Below are 19342 nucleotides of genomic sequence, written 5' to 3'. Positions count from 1 at the left end.
TTTGGGGTCACATCTAAGAAATCTTGGTCTAACCCAAAGTCATAAAGATTTTCTCCTATGTCTTCTAGGAGTTTTGTGGTTTGGGCTCTTGCATTTGTGTCTATTGTCTATTGTGAGTTAGTTCTGTGTAGGTTGGAAGACGAGGGTTTCAATCATTTATTTCCATACAGACTAGAGAGGTGTCCCCAAACCACTTATGGAAAGCCAATCTTTTCTGCACCGAATTACTCCGGCACCTTTGTCAAAAATCACTTGGCCGGGGTTCCCGTTGTGCCTCAGCGAGTCGAGAACAGGACATGGTGTCCGTGAGGATGTGGGTTCAATCCCTGGCCTCGCTCAGTGGGTTAAGGATCTGGCATTACCACAAGCTGTGGAATAGGTCACAGATGCGGCTTGCATCTGGTGTGGCTGTGGCTATGGTAGTAGGCCGGCAGCTGCAGCTCCGATTCAGCCCCCAGCCTGGGAACTTCCATGTGCCACGTGCAGCCCTGAAAAGAAAAACGAATCAATTGATCACTTACATCTGGGTCTGTTTCTGAAGCCCGTTCTGCTCCATTGACTTTACATGTCTACTCGTCTTTGGTCACGACTACATTTTGACGACTTACTTTAAGGCTTGAAGTCAGTCAGAGTTAAGTCCTTCAACCGTGTTTTCCTTTCTAGGGAGGTCCCATCGTGGCTCAGAGGAAACGAATCTGACTAGCATCCATGAGGACGCAGGTTCAATCTCTGGCCTCACTCAGTGGCTTAAGGATCCGGTGTTGCCGTGAGCCGTGGTGTAGGTCGCAGATGCGGCTTGGATCCCACATTGCTATGGCTGTGGTGTGGGAACCTCCATATGCAAGGGTGTGGCCCTAAAAAGACAAAAAAGACCTCCAAAACTTTGTTTCCCCTTCTCAAAACAGTCTTTCCACCCATGACGACAGCATATTCTTTGATTTATTTGGGGTCTGATTTCTTTCATCAGGGTTTTGTAGTTTCAGCACATAGATCTTGCACATATTTTGGAAGATTTATATGTAACTATTTCATGTATTTTGATGCTATTATAAATGACGCTATTTTAAAAAATTCCTTTTCCAATGGTTTACTGCAGCCATAGAGAAATAAAATTGAATTTCTGTATGTAGACCGTGTATTCTTCAGAAAAAAAGTTTTCTTCAAAAAAAGTCCTTAGAGTTTTCCTACCTAGTCGATCTGGTCTTTAGTGAATAAAGACAGTTTTACTCCTTTTTTTTTTTTTTGGCCATGCCCACAGCATGTGCAAATTCCCAGGCCAGGGATTGAACCTGAGCCACAGAGCAGGGACCACACTGGATCTTGAACTTGCTGAGCCACCCTGGAACTCCAGTTTTACTCTTTCTTTTCCAATCTAAAGATTTTTTTGCCTAACTGCATGGTCTGGGACCTCCCATAGGACGGTGGGCCAATCAAAACGATGAGTGCGATGCCACTTTCCTCGTTTGACACGGAGCTACGATTAGTGAGAGGCTGTCCCTGGAAAAAGCTCCATGAAGGGAACACAGCAGCACTACACCCATGTGCAACTTCTTCGTGGTTTAAAATGACTTCAAAATAAAAAGTTCAGTGGCAGGGAAACAGCGGAGAAAGCTAACATTCTTGCCTTACTCCCAGGCTTCAAAGGAAAAAGTCTTTCCCTATGAAGAATGACGTTAACTGCAGGTTTTTCACAGATGCCCTTTAAAGAAGTTCCTTTTTTTTTTTTTAATGCACATTTTAAAAAATTAAAGAATGGTTGATAAGAAGTTCCGTTTATTCCTAGTTTACTAAAAGTGTTTTGCTTGTTTTTACATCAAAAGTGAGTACTGGATTTTGTCGAATGCCTTTCCTGTGTCTTTTGAGATTATCATATGGTTTTTTCCTTATTAGCTCTTAACGTGGTAAATGATGTGGATTTTAGAATATTAAACCAAACCTGCATTCTTGGAGTAAATCGCACTTTGTCATGAAGTGTGACATTTCATTTTTGTATGTTCCTGGATTCAACTGGCTAAATTTTTGCCAAGGATTTTTGCCTCTATGTTCATGAGACACTGGTCTATATTTTTCTTTTCTTATACTTGTCTGCTTTTAGTATCGGGGTGGTGGTGTCCTCATAAAATGAACTGGGAGGAGCTCCCAGTTCTTAAAATCATGGAGGATTTTGTGTTGGCTTGTTATGACCTCTTCCTTAAATGCTTGGCACAATTTACCATTTGGGCTTGGAATTTTCTTTTGCGTGAGGGCATTTTGCTTTTGCTTTGCTCAAATCTTTTGACAACTTGATTAAGGTGCAATTTACCTTGAAATTTACCGATTTAAAGCATAAGAAGACGGGATTACCACTTGGAAGGAAATTAATCTCATTTTTCCCACCCCTGTCCTGGGAGACCTTTAACTGCATGCCTGAGCGCCAGGCAGGCATGAGTCGCTGGAGTCCAGTGTACTTCAGCTTCTTAAAAGTCAAGAGCTGCTTTCCGGCACCTCCTTCCTCCTGTGCTGCTCCTCACGCTGCTCTGGCCTCAGCCGACGAGCTCCAGCTTCCCATCCCACCCGCCTCCTGGGACTGTTCTCCAGAGCATCGCCGAGAACACCACGTCCCCTCGGGGCTCGGCCCACAGACATGCCTCAGACCCTTGTACTTGATCTTCTACAGAGATTGCTGGTTGACCCTCTTCCCTGGCTGTCCCAGTCCCCGCAGGAAACAGGCGGCTCTTTATAAGGCGTGCGTGACTGGGGGTAGGGACACCACAGGTGCAGCTGGGATCTGGAGCTACGGCCACTCCTGGGTCGGAAGGGACAGCGGCAGTGCAGGAGGCAGCCCTGGGGAGGGAACTGGGGCCTCCCAGCTCACCCCTCACCTTCTGCTGGTCTGGGCCCATCCAGAGGGCACTAACGGGTGTGACTCAGGCAGCCTCTGGGGACGCAGAGCAGGGCAGAGGGATGGAGAAGGAGGGTGATTCCATCCACCCCAATGTCCTCCAGAAAAGGCCTCTCTCCTTTACCAGCCTCTCAGGGCATCCTGCGCCCCGTGGGTCCTGCGGGATGATCTCCTTTGTTCCGAAGGCCCATCAGGCACCGTAATGACACCCACACCAGTTCAGACCTCTCACGGGAGCTCCAATCTCCGGTACGTCCAACAAAATGGGTGCGTGGGGGATAGGTAAGTGTCAGGTAATTTTCTACGCCCCTTTTGTGTATGGATTCACTTACTGTTCACGAGAGCTCTGTGAAGTGGCTCCGTTACGCTCACCCTTGATTACGTGGAAGTGTCAGAGCCAGGACTGTAATCGGGGGGTGACTCGGAGCCTATATTCTTTTTTTTTAAGGCCGTACCTGCAGCATATGGACATTCCCAGGCTAGGGGTCAAATTGGAGCTGTAGCAGCTGGCCTACACCACAGCCACAGCAACCCTGGACCTGAGCCGCATCTGCGACCTATGCCACAGCCTGCAGCAACGCGGGATCCTTAACCCACCGAGCGAGGCCAGTGATTGAACCCACATTCTCACAGAGACTGCATCGGGTGCTTAACCCACTGAGCCACAATGGTTACTCTTAGAGCCACCTAACCCCTCTGATCAAAGGCGCATCTTCAGACTTCAGGAAAAGTTGGGCTAGGTGACACGGTTTCCAGAAAGCCTTAGTCAGCAAAAGTCCATGGGTCCCTGTCCCAGGAACTCTCATGGCACATCGGACGCCTGTGCCTACAAGGCTCTGGCTTGCTCCTTGCCAGGACCACCTCCCATCCCCCGAGGGAGCGCATCCTTCCCTGAATAGCCAATACAGACCAGAAGACAAAGAGAATTCACTTTATTGTTTACAAAACAATGGCTCCAGTAGGAAGGAAAACAATCATTAACCTTACAGCAGCGAGTGTAAAGGCTAGATTTAAAATATCTGAAAATCCGTGACCGTGTGGAAGGGGTGCTTCTGGGCGCCTCAGCTGTGGGTCTCAGCTCAGTGACTGCCCCGAGTCCTCCAACCGTCCCAATGCCATCTCCGTATTTTGAAAACCACACAAGCCCAATGTCCTGGACCTTCCTCAAGGAGGTGGGTCAGGAAGCGTTCGGGCTATGTCCAGTGACAGCCAGTTCTGGAGAAGTGTGTCACGTTCAAAAAGCTTGTTTTCTGTTCTTCTGTGACTTGTCTCATAGATGAAGGAACACAACCAGCGCAAGAACAAGGGGTCCTTCTTGGCTCCCCCAAGCGGCGGTGTCAGAGGTTCGAAGTGGGAGAAGTCGGGGAAACGGGGTCCGAATGGTGACAGCCAGAGCCTGAGAGCCGCCCCCCCCCCCCGCCCCTGCCCCGCCATCGCCAACTCTACATTCTGCTGGGGGTGAGGTAGCTTCTGCGCGAGGGCACCGTGGGCTGACGGCAGCTGCCCTTGTCGGCTTCCGCTCTGGCCGACCTCTGCACCGGACCCTCTGCCTTCACCCTGGATCGTGGAGAAGAGACACGTCGAGGTGTGCGTGAAGGGTTTCCAGGGAGAAGAGACTGCAAAACTCCCGCAGGGAAGAGGCGAAAGCAAAGACAGACACTGCAGCGCCAGGCAGGCCCATCCGCACCTCCAGTAAAGGCGCCCAGCGCCCGTGCTGGTGCAGGGCCGCCGGAACCCAGGGCCCCACTCGGGCAGGAAGTACAAATTCCAGTCACTCGCGGCAGTCTTCAAAGGCGTGGCGTTTCTGACAGTTGCGAGGAAAAGGCCAAGCATCCTCATCCTCACCTCGGTGTCCTTGGGCCAAGGACTAAGAAACGCCTGGAAGTGCCTTGCCAACTGCAACTGCTTAACTGCCATTTCTTGGAATGAATTTGTTGACTGCAAGACTCGGCTCTGCTAAGACTTGGCGATTCCATTTTATAAGAAGGGAAATTACTGTCATTAATATATGTTAATAATTAAAACTTCAAAGTGCTACACAGCCACAGAATTTTCCTGATGACTGCAAACGGGGTTGGCCACTTGACGGGAGCTGTCTGATGTGGGGCTGGGGAGCCTGCCCCCCACTTGCAGCCCTCTGGTGCACGTGTCCCCAGAGGCCTGCCCCCGGCTCTCACGGCCTGCTGATGTTCTGCAGTGTAAGCAGGCTCTTCTCCAAGGGCTTGGGAGGCTGGGCTGCATGCCTGAGGTTCAGGAGGACGGGGGGGGGGTGGGGTGGGGGGGGGGGCCTGGGAGCACCTGAGGGCAGGTTCACCTCAGTCTCACTGCTGTGCTCCCAGAGGGGGCACAGTGCTTGACACACAGTAGGAGCTCAAGAAATATTTATTGAACAAGAGACCAAATGGAAAGAAAAAAAGGGAGGTCAGCTGGAGGAAAGGGTGGCATCAGGACAGGCCTTGAACTGAGATGCCGGCAATGACCAGCTTCTACCACCAGATGGCAGCGCAGGGAAGCGTCCGGCTGCCGGCCCAGGACCCTGGCCCCTGGCCTTCGGAGCATCCACAGCTCAGCGGGGACTAAGCTCCTGACTCCGGAAAGCTCTGAACCAGGCACACACCTCAGGGTTCCAAATCGAGAAACTAAAGCCTCAACTAAACACCACATAAAAGTGGTGTCCTCAGGTTTTTAAACTCTGAGTCCTGATGCAGCTTAGACGGGCCAGCCCTGGGCCTCGCTCACCGGCTCCGTTTTCCTGGGGTCAGACGAACTCTATGCCCTCGTACTTCACACTCCCGATCTTAGTCTCGGGCAGGAGGAAGCGCCCGTCGAGCGTGAAGGCCACGATGTAGGTGGCGATCTGGCCTCTGTCCTCCTCAGACTTGAGGGCCACGATGATCTGGTCGTCAGTGTTGGGGATGAACTTGAAGGAGGAGAAGCCGTGCGTGGGCACCACCTCCCCGACGTGGCGGACGGAGATGTCACTGAAGTCCTGGGTGGCGCTCAGCAGCAGGTTGGTGCCCCTGCGCTCGTCATCCCTCTCGCTGTAGCGCTCGTGGCTGGCCCGGCGCGGCAGGAAGAACCAGCGCTGCAGCGTGTCGCTCCAGCAGGCAGACTCGTGGAGGAGGTAGCCTGGGGACACACAGACCGGGTCACCTGCCCGCCCTCCCGCCCCAGCCAGGGCGCGGCCTCACCCAGGCAGGCAGACCCGTCATCTGCTCTTTAGCAAGATCTCCACGTGTTTGTGTCCCCAACTGTCCAGGTACCGGGGCTCAGCAAGGCAGGACAGAGCCCGCAGGCTATTGCGCTCAACTCTCTGGCTGCCCTTCCTTGCCAGCTTGCCCAGTGCTGCCAGGGAGCCACGGCCACGAGGTCTGCCTGGACTTCGCCTCCTTAGTGCCAACCAAGGGGCGCAGAGAAGAAGGGCACCCTGGGAAAGATCAGAGGCTGCCTCGAAGCCCAAGAGGCAGCAATACTCCCCCACATTTAAGGATGGAGAGTGAGCCACCGTGGGGGTGAAGCTGCATCCTGCCTCGCCCCCAGGCCTAGAGGTGACCAGGCCGCTCCAAGCACTGTGACTCCCCACAAGCCACGAGGTCAGAAACAAGGGCAAAGAGCCACAGCTCTGGGCAGCCGCTCCCGCCGTGGCCGCGGTCTGGGCGCGCCAGGGCGTCTGTTTGGGTGAGCTGAAGGGAAAGAGAAAGTGGCTTGTAGGCCCAAGAACCCAGAGGCCCAGCAGGAGCAACCACCAGAGCCAGGCCAATCGCCAACAAGCAAGAAGCAAAGCCCGAGCTCCGCCAGCAAACACGCGCGCAGGGTGGACACGCTGCAGGCAGCCCCTGCGCAGCCACCGTGGGCCTGGCTCTCACCTGGCGGCCGGATGCCAGCGGCGGCCCGTAGGGCGTTGTAGCTGGACACCCAGCTCTCGTGGTCCACGCTGCCCCTGCAGCCCACCACCTTCACCCACTCCGGGTTCTCGTTCAGCACCTCCCCCGTGGCAGTGGTCCACTCCTTGCCCAGGCCGCCCACATACAGATGCTCGTCCTTCACAGCCAGCCACTCGGCTTTGAAGCCTGGAGACAGGGAGACAGGGGGCAGGCCTGAGACGACGGCCAGCCCTCTGCTGGCCTGGCTCCCAGGCGTCCAGTCAGGAAAGAACAGAGCGCCCTCTCGGTCCAGCAGCCTTGGGTGTCAGAGGTCCCGGGTCGGACTCCCAGGGGACAGGCCAGCGTGCTCCGAGCTCCGTCACAGAGGGTGGGCAGTCAGGCTTCTCTCCTTAGAGCAGGCCCGGGCGTTCACGCAGGGCAGACGGGCACCACCTCCACCCTCCAGCGCCCCCTCCTCTCCGCCTGCCCTCCAGGAAGCCCCTCTTCTTCCTCCTCCTCCCTCCCTCCCAGCCCTGCTCGGCCAGAAAGGCCTGCCCTCCACTCAGCATCTCCGAGGAGCCCAAGCTCCCTGTGTCTCCAGCTGTCAGCCCCACCTTGGGACAGCGTCAGCCGCACGACACGTCCCTGAGTTATGTGCCGACGGCTGGAGCTAGAGGGGCTTGGTGTGGGGGCTCACAGTGGCCATACCACCAGCGTGTTTATCTTCTTAGATGGAGTCGTTTACCGTGGGCCTAGTTTGGAAGGCCGTGCGCTTTCTTTTCTCCCAGCTTCTCTCACCTGTTCCTACACCATGTTCAAAATTGTGCTTCTCTCTCAAACGTTTTGCAAGTTTCCTGCTGGCCCAGGGAGCTGGGACCGCAGCCCTCCTGGAAAGATGGGGCCCTTCAAGTGGCTCTGGGACACGCTGACGTCCCGCAGTCGCAGTCCCTTCTATGGCCCCGAGCTCCCTTCCTCTGCTTTCCTCACCATCCAAGGGGCAAAAAGAACTACCGGACGCTGCTGGGCCCTCTGACAGCCTGAAGCAGGAAGCGGGCATCTGACGTTTTCTCTAGAACCGGAGGCTGAGATAGCTCCTACCAACCTGCCCAGCCCGGGTAAACACAGATTTGATCACTGGGGCAGGGCCCGGCAGCCAGTGCAGCGCCCAGAGTTCACACGATTCCTCCTTTGACCTCGGGCGCCTGCAGTGGAGTTTGGCTTTCTAGAAGGTGCGGACCCACCAGAGCACAGGCACACAGGGAGTTCCCCGCAAGGCTCCGGGCTTGCAGGCTGCCCCTCCCAGCGCCCTCCCCGCCTGCTGGCAACCAGCAGAGCAGAGGGGCCTGGATCTGCTCAAGGGGGGAATCACTGCTGCTCACACACAGACCCCCCCCCCCCCCACTTCTGCTGAGTCTTCAGAAGGGAGGAGTCTGCTTTTTAATAAAGTCTCAGTTCACTCTAAGAAACTCCAGGGCCCTGGCCTTAAAGGGGCGGCACGTGGAGGGCACGGTCCCAGCGCAGGAAGGGCTCCTTCCCGGAGGCAGTAAGAGCAGCAGCCCCCCCGCCCCCCAGCCCCTGCTTCACGGTCCTGGAGGCGGCTTCAGCTGGCGGCTCAGAGGCAGGAGGGAGACGAGCCCTTCCCGTCCCTTCCCTCTGCACCCAGGATCACCGTCCCTTCCCTCTGGACCATGCTCGTGTGCAAAGCCAAGCAGCCGACCACCAGCCCAGACCTGTCCTCCGGTCCTCCGGCACCACTCACCTTTCCCCACGGTCCCGTCGCCGTCGGGCAGAATCACCCAGGGCACGGCCTTGGAGCCCTCGATCTGGTAGATAACCCCTGTCCGGTCGTCCACAGAGTAGAGCTTCCCATTGAAGACGATCAGGTCCGACAGCTCCATGCCCCGCCCCTTTTCCGCCAGGTGGGACTCCAGGACCCCGTGGCCTTGGTCCCACTCCACGGCCACCCTGTCCCCACTGTCAGACAGGGTCAGATAGCCCTTCTTCAGGTAACTGACCCAGGTGTTCTCCTCCTGGGCCCTCGACTCCGTGTCCAGGTCAGCGATGACAGCGATCCGGTACCGAGTCCCCCCTGGCGTCCTCTGGGGGGCAGACAGAGGGTAGGTGTCATTGTACCGGTCCGTGGGCGCCTGGCCCAGCCTCCAGTTGTGGGCGTTGGGTGCAGGGGGCCGGCCGGGGGGCGGGCGGTGGGCGTAGAGCAGCCAGAGGACGGCGGCACCCAGGAAGGACGGCAGGATCACCTTCCAGCGGGGGCGGAAGCGGGGGTCTGCGGCCTTGGTCATGGACGCCAGCACGGGAAGGCCCCCCACGCTGATCCGGAGCGAGTGCATAGACTCATTCCATTCCAGGGGGGTGGAGGGCTGGGCGGGCATCAGACTGAAGGGCAGGCGGGTCCTGCAACCCAGGGGAGAGCAGAGGTCAGCGGCCTGCCAGGCACAGGCTTCCCAGCTCTGCGAGGGTGCAGGGCCAGAGGCTGCCTCAGCCAGAGTAAATGGCACAGCCGTGACTCTGTGGCCATCGCTTCCGAGGAGGTGGCAATGGCTGAATTAAACCCTGACTCGGGCAGTATCTTTGTTTACTCTTATTCAGTAAGATGGGAAATCTTTCCAAAACAAAAAACTCTGTCTCCTCTGTTCCAGCTGGCAAGACAGAAGGCTCAGTGAGAGAAAGTGCTATGTAGGTCCACCTTGGAAAAGAGGGAACAGCATGGGGGATGGGCAGGACAGGAGACAGAGAGGGTACAGGTCTGTATTTTAATCAAAGCCCACCTCAGCTGAGCAGCCCTCCCTCGTGGCTCTGCTCCCGACGGCAGCCTCCATCCCTCCCTCGGGCTCTGTCACCACCCAGCGCCATGTTACAGTTGTCAGTTGTCGTTTGTGTCCCTAGAACAGTGCACTTAGCAGACGCCCACTCTCCAAGTTTTACTTCCTCCTGGGTTAGGTTCCGTAATATCCAAATATAAGACACATTCAAGCCAAGCAGAAATAGCTCTGGTTTTGGCGACATCTGTCCTCTGGCACCTTTCTGTAATGCAAATGGCCAAGGGACCAGCGTCGGACCAGCCCTGGCCGCCTGGAGTCCAGCACGTCAGTGGTCAGCACATCGGCTCCAAGGAGATCAGGGCTCGCCCAGCCCACTCCCTGGGGGCAGCCCGGGACAGAGCCCCGGGGCTGGTGGTGGCGGCCACAATAGCAGCTCCTGTCCCCAGCACAAATCAGGGCAGCTCAGAGAGCCTAGCTAGCACTGTTTCGGGGCACAATCAGCAGTGTCTCAGTTGGTCTCTTGCAGTCCGGGTCCCAGCCAGAGAAATGTCTCCTCAGGCCACGAAGCATCTCTGCCTGGCCTCCAGAAGCTCCTCCCTCCACCAGGCAGCAGCTGGGAAGGGTGTGCGGACTCAGCATGGGGACTCAGCGGCTTGGGGCCACCTGCTCCCCCTCCTCCTGCATGCAGACCACTGGCTCCTAAGATGGAAAATCGTGGCAACTGGACCACAGGGAAGCCAGGCCTTCCGCTTCCCTTGCTTTCTGTTTTAAATTAATTAATTAATTAATTAATTAATGGTCTTTTTGTCTTTTTAGGGCTGCACCTGGAGGTTCCCAGGCTAGGGGTCTAATCGGAGCTGTAGCCCCTGGCCTACACCACAGCCACAGGGAGGCCAGATCCGAGCCGTGTCTGTGACCTACACCACAGCTCACAGCAATGCCAGAACCTTAACCCACCGAGCGAGGCCAGGGATCGAACCCGCAACCTCATGGTTCCTTGTCAGATTTGTTTCCGCTGCACCACGACAGGAACTCCTTCCCTTGTTTTCTGAATAGAGTCTTAGGTTTTGGTCATGAGGTCAAGGGTGGAAAACTGACTTTTAAGGAGAGAGCAAGACACACCGGGTTCCGAGGCACGGCGGCAGTTCCCCCCTCCTGGGTGAGGGCGCCCTCCTCCTCCAGGAAGCAGCCCCCTCAAGTTGTCACAGGGCTGCAAGCTGGGCTCTGAGGGCTTTTCTGGGGAAACAGGAGTCCTGGCCCCTCCTCTGGCCTCGCCAAACCAAGGGTTGAAAAGCTGCCCAGTGTCCATGTCAAGCCCAGTGTCACTGCAGAGCTCTCAATTCCTGCATCTCACCTCCTACTCACAATTCTGCCTGAATTTCTCACACAGTCACTCCCAAACCTTGGGCCAGGAATAGAGGCAATGACGGGGGACAGCCATAAACCAGCTGCTCGGGTCAAAACATTCATCAAAACCCTAGGAGATGCAGCTTTCTGCACGAATACTACACTTGGATGAAACGTCCTGAACCACCTCGAAAAGCCTCAGCCAGCCCCAGTGCCCCTCCTACCAGAGCGACAACCTGTCAGCAGGCCTAGCAATCCGGCTCCAGCCTCCAGGCCCCTCCTCCCCGGAGCCACCCAGCCTCCAGCCCCAGGGGCCACTCCTCTCTCCCGACACCCTCCGGTGCCCTGCAGCCAGTGACACCATCCGGCAGTGTCACTGCCTGCTTGGGGAGCAACCCCTCACCACTCACGTGACCCCTCATTCTTCGCCTGAGAGCCGGCTCCTCTACTTGCTGAACCCAACCCCGCTGGCCACGCCAGCCTCCCTGATGATCCAGGCCTCAGCCCCGGGCAGGGCAGGGGGGCAGGGCAGGGCTTGCTGCTCTCGGCCTCGCTCCTGGGCGCCTCCCTTCCACCCTCCAGGCTTTTTCTTTCTTTTCTTTTTTGTCTTTTTGCCTTTACAGGGCCGCACCCACGGCATATGGAGGTTCCCAGGCTAGGGGTCTAATCTAATCGGAGCTACAGCTGCCGGCCTACACCACAGCCACAGCAATGCCGGATCTGAGCCGCGTCTGTGACCTACACCACAGCTCAGGGCAACACTGGATCCTTAACCCACCAAGTGAGGCCAAGGATGGAACCGGCAACCTCATGTTTCCTAGTCAGATTCATTTCCGCTGCACCACGACAGGAACTCTTCCAGGCTTTTTCTAAGACATCAGCTCCTCAGAAGCACTTCCCTGCCCACCCTGTGCCTGCCCACCTCTGCCACAGCATCTGGGCCCTCTCAGCACCATCTCACTTCCTCAGGCAGGGAGGGGGCGGCCCAGGGAGAGCCTCCACTGGCAGCTGCCCGCCAGGCAGCCCAAGGCGCATCTGACGAAGGAATGAAAAACACAGCCACTTCTAGAGCAGCCCCCGAGCCCCACCATAGTTACACAGCAAGCCCATGGCCCTGGATCCTGCCCCCGACAGCCAGGCTGCCCCGCTGTCAGAGCTGCAGGAGCAGTGGACACAGTGCCTGCCAGTGTAGATGTGTCACCATCGTGATACTGTCCTCACCAGCCCTGGTCAACTCTCTGTCCATTCCTGAGCCGCCATCCTCACTGTCGCCACTGATCTCGTCCCATCTCCTGCCCTCTCACTCCCCAAAGAGACTCCGCAGCCGCCACGAGCGGCCAGGGGCTGGAGGAACCTCCCTGGCCTCATGTCCACAGGGAGGGCCTCCTGCTGCCCAGGGTCAGCTCAGCCATGCCTGCTCTTCTAGCTCCTCCTCTTAGTCTACACGTGACTACATGGAACGGTAACTCCCATCCGAGTTACCGTTCCATCTTGGGAGTACACGCTCAGGGACACTGAGGAAGCTCAGTAAATGTTATGGCTGAATGGGAATCAACCTATGAATGAGTGGCAAGCCTGCCCTGGCCCTGGGACACCTCTGTCCCTCCCCCTCATCTCCCGCCTGGAAGAGCGCTCACTCTCCCATCCAGGCCAGGGTCTGCCCCTGTACCCCGGAGATGACCACAGACGGACAAGCCCGCCCCCGGGCCCAGGCCCCACGGGGAGGTGTTCTGCACCTCCTGCCGGCAGGCATGGGGACGGGAGTGGCGCCGCACCAGCTGTCCTCCTCCCACCTGGCTCTCCTCAGCCTCCAAGGCTGGCTCCTTCTCTGCCGCCACCTCTTCTCCAGAGTGCACAGCTTCCAGCCTGCCGGGGGTGGGCACTCCCTGCTCTCAGGGGCCATCCTGGGCAGCAGGCACATCCTGGCAGGTGTCAGGTCCCCTCACCTGTTGAACTCCAGCTCTGCATTCCCATTCCCACAGTCTCTGCCCTCACCTTGGCCTCCAGATGACCTAGACTGTCCAGGTCCAACCTAAGCTCTGCCACTTAGCAGCTGTGTGACCTCAGACAAGTGACCTTGCCTCTTTGGGCCTCATCTCTCCACGTGTAAACTGTCGTGCCGGCTCCCCAGCAACCAGGCTGGCTGGCTCAGATCTGCGGGGCTTGGTGCCAACCACCTGCTGCCTGGCTGCTTCCCTCCTCACTTTACCAGCACCTGGCCCACCCGCCTGGGGGCTGGATCTGCAGGCTGAGCTGGCGGAGGTGCTGGCCGTTCCTGTAAGCAGGGGCCCGGCTGCAGGGTCAGCGACCGAGCAGCTTGCAGAGCTGAGGACCCACGTGCTATCGCTCCACAGGAATGGCACGCAGAGCCCAGGCCGGGCCCGCCGCACCCCACGCTCCACGCAACTGACAGGGGACCTTCCTCAAAGGAGACTCTCGGCAAGGTCTCTTGTGGGGCAGCGAGCTGGGGAGCCGGCACTGCCACGGCAGCAGCTGGGTAGCGAGGGTTTGATCCCTGGCCCTGAAACTTGCATGTGCCGCAGATGAAGCCAAAAGGTCCCAACGCCTTCCTGCTAAAGGACACGCTCCTCAGCCCGCAGGAAAAGCCTCGTCTTGCACGCACTCCCCACGCGCCACGTGCCCAACGCCGGGTGGTGGCATGTGTCCTCCACCTGGCCACACGCAACCACCTCGAAGTCCTGGCTGCCCCAAGAGAGTCCTGCTCCCACGGGCCCTTCCCCCTCCTGCCGTGTCTACTGTGACCTGCCCTCCCCCAGCAGTAAGCCAACCTCCTGTGGGGGGTGACCCTGGTCCCAAGGCACTCGGCCTGAATCCCAGAACCTGTGAGCGACCCCTTCTGTGGCAGCAGAGACTGCAGATGTGAGTAAGCTGAGGGCCTGTGAGGGGAGATTACCCGGGGGCCCCACAGGCAACCACAGAAGGGAGGGGACAGAGACCTGGCCACTAAGAAGAGGCAACGGCCACGTGACCAGAAATGCGTGGGGTGCCCTGAAGCCGGAAGAGGCGAGGAGGGGTTGTCCCCGAGCCTTCAGAGGAAGCTGCCTACATCCTGATTTCAGCCCAGGGACATGACACTGGATTTCTGGCCTCCAGAACGAAAAGGCTGGCGCTGTGCTCGGCCAACAAGTTGTGGTAATTTGTTACGGCAAAAACGAACGCACCCGACTGCTCCCGGTGACAGCAGAACTCAGGCTGCCTTCCGGAAAATCCCTTTAGCTGCGTCACTGGATCTAAGAGGGTCTCCGTCCCCCTTTAGGATCCCAAGGTCCCAAGGAACTACTTCTATCTTGTAGAAAAGAAAGTTTCCGATCCGATGCATTTTCTCTCCGTGAGATGCCGGTTTATCACCTGAGACTGACGGCGAGCTCCCTGCAGTGTCCTGCTGCTAGAGGCTTGGTGCCAAGCAAGAGCTTCATTTTTACCAAAAACCAACACCAAAACCAAAACCCTGCCATCCATGAGAACCAACAGAAGCGAGCCAGTGCAGGTGAGAGGTGAAGTTGACGAAGCCATTCCCAGAAGGGCCCACTCCTCCAAACACTGAGCGGTTTAAACGGCTGCTCCATTGCGACAAGAAGTTTGTCAACCCCGCCACCTGCAGCACGATGGGCAGATTTTAAGTAATCAGGAAAATCGGAACCAAGCTGCTAGTGCAAAGGTCACAGGCTCTTCGGCCGGCCAGGCTCAATGGTTCAGGTGGGCCTGTACCCAAGTTTGCGGCCGATCAGAAAACTCAGGGGGCCACAGCCCACTGGGTCCCCCTCCCCCGCGCTGGCCACACTCCAGCCTCCCGGAAAGACGCTGCTGGCTGTCAAGGGGCAACAACCACCCGGGAGGCTCGAGTCCTCATTTCCTTCCCCGTCCCCTCTCTTTAGGTGGAAGGTCACCAACACCCACGCTTTTCTGGTTTCTGTCAACCAAAGTTTCCTTAGAAAGCAGGCCTGAAACAGCCAGGGGTGGGGTCGGCGCCTGTCCACTTGCCAGCGGGTCCCCAGACCCCAAGGGAAGTGGCGCCATCTCTTCCTGCTCAGGGTGCCACCATCTCCCTATCCCAGGAGCCGCAGCCCCTGCGCGGTCTGGTTACGGTTAAGAGTGAGGACGGGCTCCGACACCGCTGCCCCCACGAGCCATCCTCTGGCCACCTGACTCTACCAAGGCTTCACCGGAGCGGGCTGAGACTCCCGCCACAGCCCACAGACAGCCTCCTCGGGCAGCTTCCTGCAGGACCTGGGTGGGACAGGTGACACGGCAAACAGGTTTAACAACAGCTCCAGGGCAAAACTCCTCCCTTTCAGGATCTAGGGAGGCGGGAAGTGACAGCACAGATGTCAGAGCAGCTGCCTTCCCTTCCCCGCCTCAGTCTCAGGAGCAGGCTGGCCTAGAGTCCCCACTCTGCTCACTGCCACAGGGCACCTCCTGGTTTGAAAGTAAAAAGCTGATCCCAGGGCCGCCACTGACTCTCCAGGGCTTCAAAGCCCCAGGGAGACAGCATCTCAAAGAATGCGGCTGATGTGTCTCAGGAAGCGGGCCAGGCGCCTCAAAAATGTGACCGGATTTAAGGCATTCTTCTGTTTCGGTCTTGCCAAGGTTTACTATTTTGTACTTGAAAAGTCCACTTCAAAATTGGACAGAGGTGGGCAGCAGAAGGAAACCAGGGAGGAAGGAAAAGGTCACAGAAGTCCAGTAGGTCCTCCAGGGGCTGCTGAGGCCACTCCTCTCAGAGGGTGACTTCCCTAGGGGCTCAGACTCTGCACCCTTCCTAACCCTGCACCTCCCCCGACTCCCCTTCCTCTGCGACATCGGGCCTTCACAGCTGCTCACCAAATCCAACTAAATACAGAGTAAGATACCTTATTTCTGAAGTCACTACCCAAGAGGAGTGAATTAGTCTGCTGCTGCTGCTGCTGTAACAAATCACCACAGACCCAGCAGCTTAAATACCACAATCTTATTTCACAGCCTCGGGACAAAAGACTGACCTGGGGGAAAGTCCAGGCCGGTGTCCCTTCCTGAGGCCCTAGGGCAGGATCTGCTTCTGGGCCTCTTCTCCAGGCCTCTTCGGCCTCTGGCCCCTTCCTCCGCTCTCTGTCCTTCCCGCCTCCCTCTTCCACCGTTAAAGGCCCTGAGACTGCGCTGGGGCCAGCGGGATAACCCAGGATGCTCTCCCTATTTTGAGGTTGCTGGTGAACAGCCTGAATTCTATCTGCTCCCTGAATCCTCCTCTACCATGTGACACATCTGCAGACCGTGGGTGTCAGGATGTGGACATCTGGGGGGGGCATTATTCTGCTGCCCACAAGGAGGGAGACAGGGAAGAACCTCCAGCTTGTGCCAAGGGGCAGGGCCGTTCCGACACGGCGCCGTCTCTGGGGAGGGAGGCGGGGTCGCCTGCGGTCTGCAGTTACCCCACCACCCGGGTGCCTCGCTGCAACATCAGTGTTGTCCTCACGAGCATTTTCAGCAAAGAGCTATCTCCCCGGGTGAAGTGAAGCCCTAAACCGCAGCACACACAACTGGTTGCTTCCCAGGGAGCCTACAACACGGGGACACAGCCTCCCACCATGGACCCCAACAGGGCTGCGCCGAGAGACGGTGGGAGCTGCACCTGTAAGAGCCCATCTTCCCTCCCACTGCTCTCAGCGGCCAGCATCGCTGGGACCCACGCAGCCCTGGGGACCCCTGGGAGCCCTTCTGGGTCGGCTCCAACCTCACCCTCACTCGCCGTAACTGCATCTGTTGTGGGCCCCCAGGGCCGTCTGGAGCCCTCCTCTACCTCCTTCCCACGGCCTGTTCCCCCAGCCGAACAGAGACGGAAGTGGGGACCTGCTTCAGCACCGGGAGCTGGGAGTTCTAGTTAACACCTGGACTTACTACAGATAAACGATCAGGATTTAATTTAAAAAAAAAGCAGGTCATTGAGGCTCAGTAGTTAAGGACCCAACTAAGATCTATGAGGACGCAGGTTTGATCCCTGGCCTTGCTCAGTCAGTTAAGGGTTGGGCATTGCCGTGAGCTGTGGTGTAGGTCGCAGATGCACCTCAGATCTGGCGTGGCTGTGGCTGTGGCTGTGGCTGTGGCTGTGGCTGGCAGCTACAGCTCCACTTCGACCTCTAGCCTGGGATACCTTCATAGGTTGAGGGTGTGCCCCTAAAGAGACAAAAATTAATCAATTAATTAATTTAAAATGTAGTCAAAAAGAGAAAACTGAACTTCTTCCCAAACAGATTTCTCTATTACAAGGATTATTTTTTTTTCTAGTCGGTCACCTTCATCTAACAAAGAGAGAAATCAACACAGAAGTCCTTGAAAATCAATATAAAAGTTTTAGGTTCCCCTAAAGGTTGGCATTTAATAAGAGCTGGCCAGGAATCTCCACAGTCCAGAGTGTCACTGAAGAAAAAAGTATAATTGCTGCTGTCTTTTTTTTTTTTTTTTTTTGCCAGTGTCCTAGGTACCATTCCATGAACGTTTAAGCAATAGAGAAATGACTTCCTTATCACAGTGCAGACCCCGTTCAGGACCTGGACCACATTTCCAACTCTGAGATACTCTGTTGTCAAAGGAGAAAACACTAGAGCATTTATCCACCTACCCTACACAGTTGCCGTGAGGACGGCCAAGTCGCTGCCCGAGAAGTCCTGAGACTCAGATCAAAGAGGCGAGTGTCTGTGGGAGCCTGCAACTGCTCACCTCAAAGGCCACATTCAGGGGGTGGCATGGACACGGCCCCTCCGCCTGCACCCCGGGCCCCTCCTCGCTGCCCCTGTGCTCTGGGATGCCTGGCACACGCACAGGGTAGGGTGAGACTGGCAGGCAAACAATTCCTCAAGTGCCAACAGCTTAAACCCACACACCCACACTGCTGTGAGCTATGAAGATGAGGTATGAACTACATTTGGGGTCCATCTTTAGGGGAAAGAAAGGAACCTTTCAGTTAACAGGAGGTGTCAAATGAGAGCTACACCTCAATCGAGGGCTCACAGGGCAGCACAAAACAGAATGGATACACTTGCACCCTGTGACGTCACGGTGCCTGCTGTGAGCAGGTTAACTTGGACAAGGGAAAGAGTGAGGAGACTGAGAACCCTGTCCCCAGACCACAGCAGTGTCCTTGCGACAGTGCCTGAACAAACTGAAGACTCTCTGGGTGGACACCCCTACCGAGGGCAGAGGGTGGAGCTGGCCGCTCAGCGTGCCTCTCAGCTGGATAGAGGGCTCATTGAGGCTGCGGGCTGCTGTGGGAGGAGCCCCTCGTGCCCACAGGCTCAGGCGGGACTGCTCCACTCAGAGGTGGGGCTGGGGGCTGGAGGAGAGCCTGCAGCCCAGCCCAGGAAGGTCCTTCTCCACCAAGCTCCTCAAAGGGGAGGAAGGAGAGGCCGCAGAGACCCCACAGCTCCCGAAGGACTGCAGCACTCGCCGCCTTTTCACGGACCCTCGGGACCTGACGCTTTTGTCACGTTTTGGTCCTTACACTGAAGAGCCAGCAAGATTGGGTCAACATCAGCAGACGTGTGCTCCCAAACCTATACTTTGTTGAGAATGTGGCAGGAAAAGATGTCAAGCACGTACCCCGAGGCGGACATGAGAAATGGGGCTGGAGTGCTAAGACCCACGGTCCCCTGGGAGACACCAGGATGCCTGGGAAAAGATGTATCTGGCAGACAGAAGGGTGAGTGCAGGTTTCAGTGCCTGTCAAGCCTAGGGACGCGGAGGGCAAGAGAAAGGCAGCAAGCAACAAGGACAGGCAAGGAGGCGCCCATCCCAGGGATGGTGTCCGTCCAGACCAAGTGGGGGGAGGGGAGGGGGGCGAGGCGAGGAAGGGACGGGGCAGCGGGGACCGTCTGGGCGCCAAGGAAGGACAGTGAGCTGTGCTGAGGGGGAGAGGAAGGCTCGCTGCAGGTGTGACAAAGTGCCAGTCAGGCTCCCTAATGATCAGGAGAGGCCCTGCATAGGTCAGAGGGCGAGCAGTGACATCGCCGGGGCAGGAAAAGGTTGTCCTCAGGGACTGTGTTCGTCAGGGTCAGAGGGAATGATGTCCCACCCTGGTCAGGGCGGGAAGGCGTCGGCAAGTCAGAGGGCGTTTGGAGTCCTGCAGTCAGAGGGGTGGTGTCCCGCGCTAGTCAGAGAGAGTTAGGAGTCCCAAACCCGAGCGGAGAGGTGTCCGGCAAATCGCGGGGTGGGGGTGGGCGGCGGTCCGCCATCGGTCGGGAGAAGGGGACAGTTTCTCCTAGTCAGAGAGTCGTCCCACCCCCGTCAGCGACGCAGGGGCAGGGGCCCCGCTCCGTCAGATGGGGAGGGAGCTTGCGGGGTCCGGGTCGCTGTCGGAGCGGGCGGCGAGCGCAGGCGGCCGCGGACAGGTGGTCACTTACCCGGTGCGGGTGGCTCCGGGGCCCGCGGAGAGCGGGGCCTCGCTGCGGAAAGTGCCGGACCAAGCGGGCGGCCGACTTCCG

At 57.3% G+C, this 19342-nt stretch overlaps 1 protein-coding gene and 1 long non-coding RNA gene across 5 annotated transcripts in view; one reads left to right on the top strand and one right to left on the bottom strand.

The window, feature by feature from the left end:
* The window catches only part of LOC125113709 (uncharacterized), an 8625-nt gene extending 4349 nt beyond the window's left edge, over positions 1–4276 (top strand). For both annotated transcript variants that reach the window (XR_007131565.1, XR_007131564.1), the window contains 2 exons: positions 1418–3130; positions 4158–4276. This is a non-coding gene — a long non-coding RNA (uncharacterized LOC125113709). The remainder of the gene's footprint in view (positions 1–1417; positions 3131–4157) is intronic.
* On the bottom strand, positions 3797–19342 carry CANT1 (calcium activated nucleotidase 1). 3 transcript variants are annotated; one of them, XM_047756542.1, is made up of 5 exons: positions 19262–19342; positions 9003–9156; positions 8504–8843; positions 6748–6951; positions 3797–6010 (listed from the first exon to the last, which is right to left on the bottom strand). In XM_047756542.1, the coding sequence occupies exons 2-5, from the start codon at positions 9132–9134 to the stop codon at positions 5640–5642; spliced, it is 1047 nt and encodes a 348-aa protein (XP_047612498.1). In that variant the 5' UTR covers positions 9135–9156; positions 19262–19342; the 3' UTR covers positions 3797–5639. The 3 variants fall into 3 exon arrangements, with proteins under 3 accessions (XP_047612498.1, XP_047612497.1, XP_047612499.1); XM_047756541.1 differs by having other exon boundaries at positions 8504–9156; XM_047756543.1 differs by lacking the exon at positions 6748–6951 and having other exon boundaries at positions 8504–9156.

This window comes from Phacochoerus africanus, chromosome 14 (assembly GCF_016906955.1).
Source record: "Phacochoerus africanus isolate WHEZ1 chromosome 14, ROS_Pafr_v1, whole genome shotgun sequence".
Classification (NCBI taxonomy): domain Eukaryota; kingdom Metazoa; phylum Chordata; class Mammalia; order Artiodactyla; family Suidae; genus Phacochoerus; species Phacochoerus africanus.
Note: the sequence above shows the minus strand (reverse complement) of the source record. Positions and strands in the feature narration are given on the sequence as shown.

Coding starts and splice junctions, on each gene's coding strand:
- CANT1 (XM_047756541.1), bottom strand. CDS start 9,134: ATGCCCGCCCAGCCCTCCACCCCCCTGGAATGGAATGAGTCTATGCAC. Junction 6,952..8,503: donor CGACGGGACCGTGGGGAAAG/GTGAGTGGTGCC, acceptor CCCTGTCTCCAG/GCTTCAAAGCCGAGTGGCTG. Junction 6,011..6,747: donor CGCTGGCATCCGGCCGCCAG/GTGAGAGCCAGG, acceptor GTGTGTCCCCAG/GCTACCTCCTCCACGAGTCT.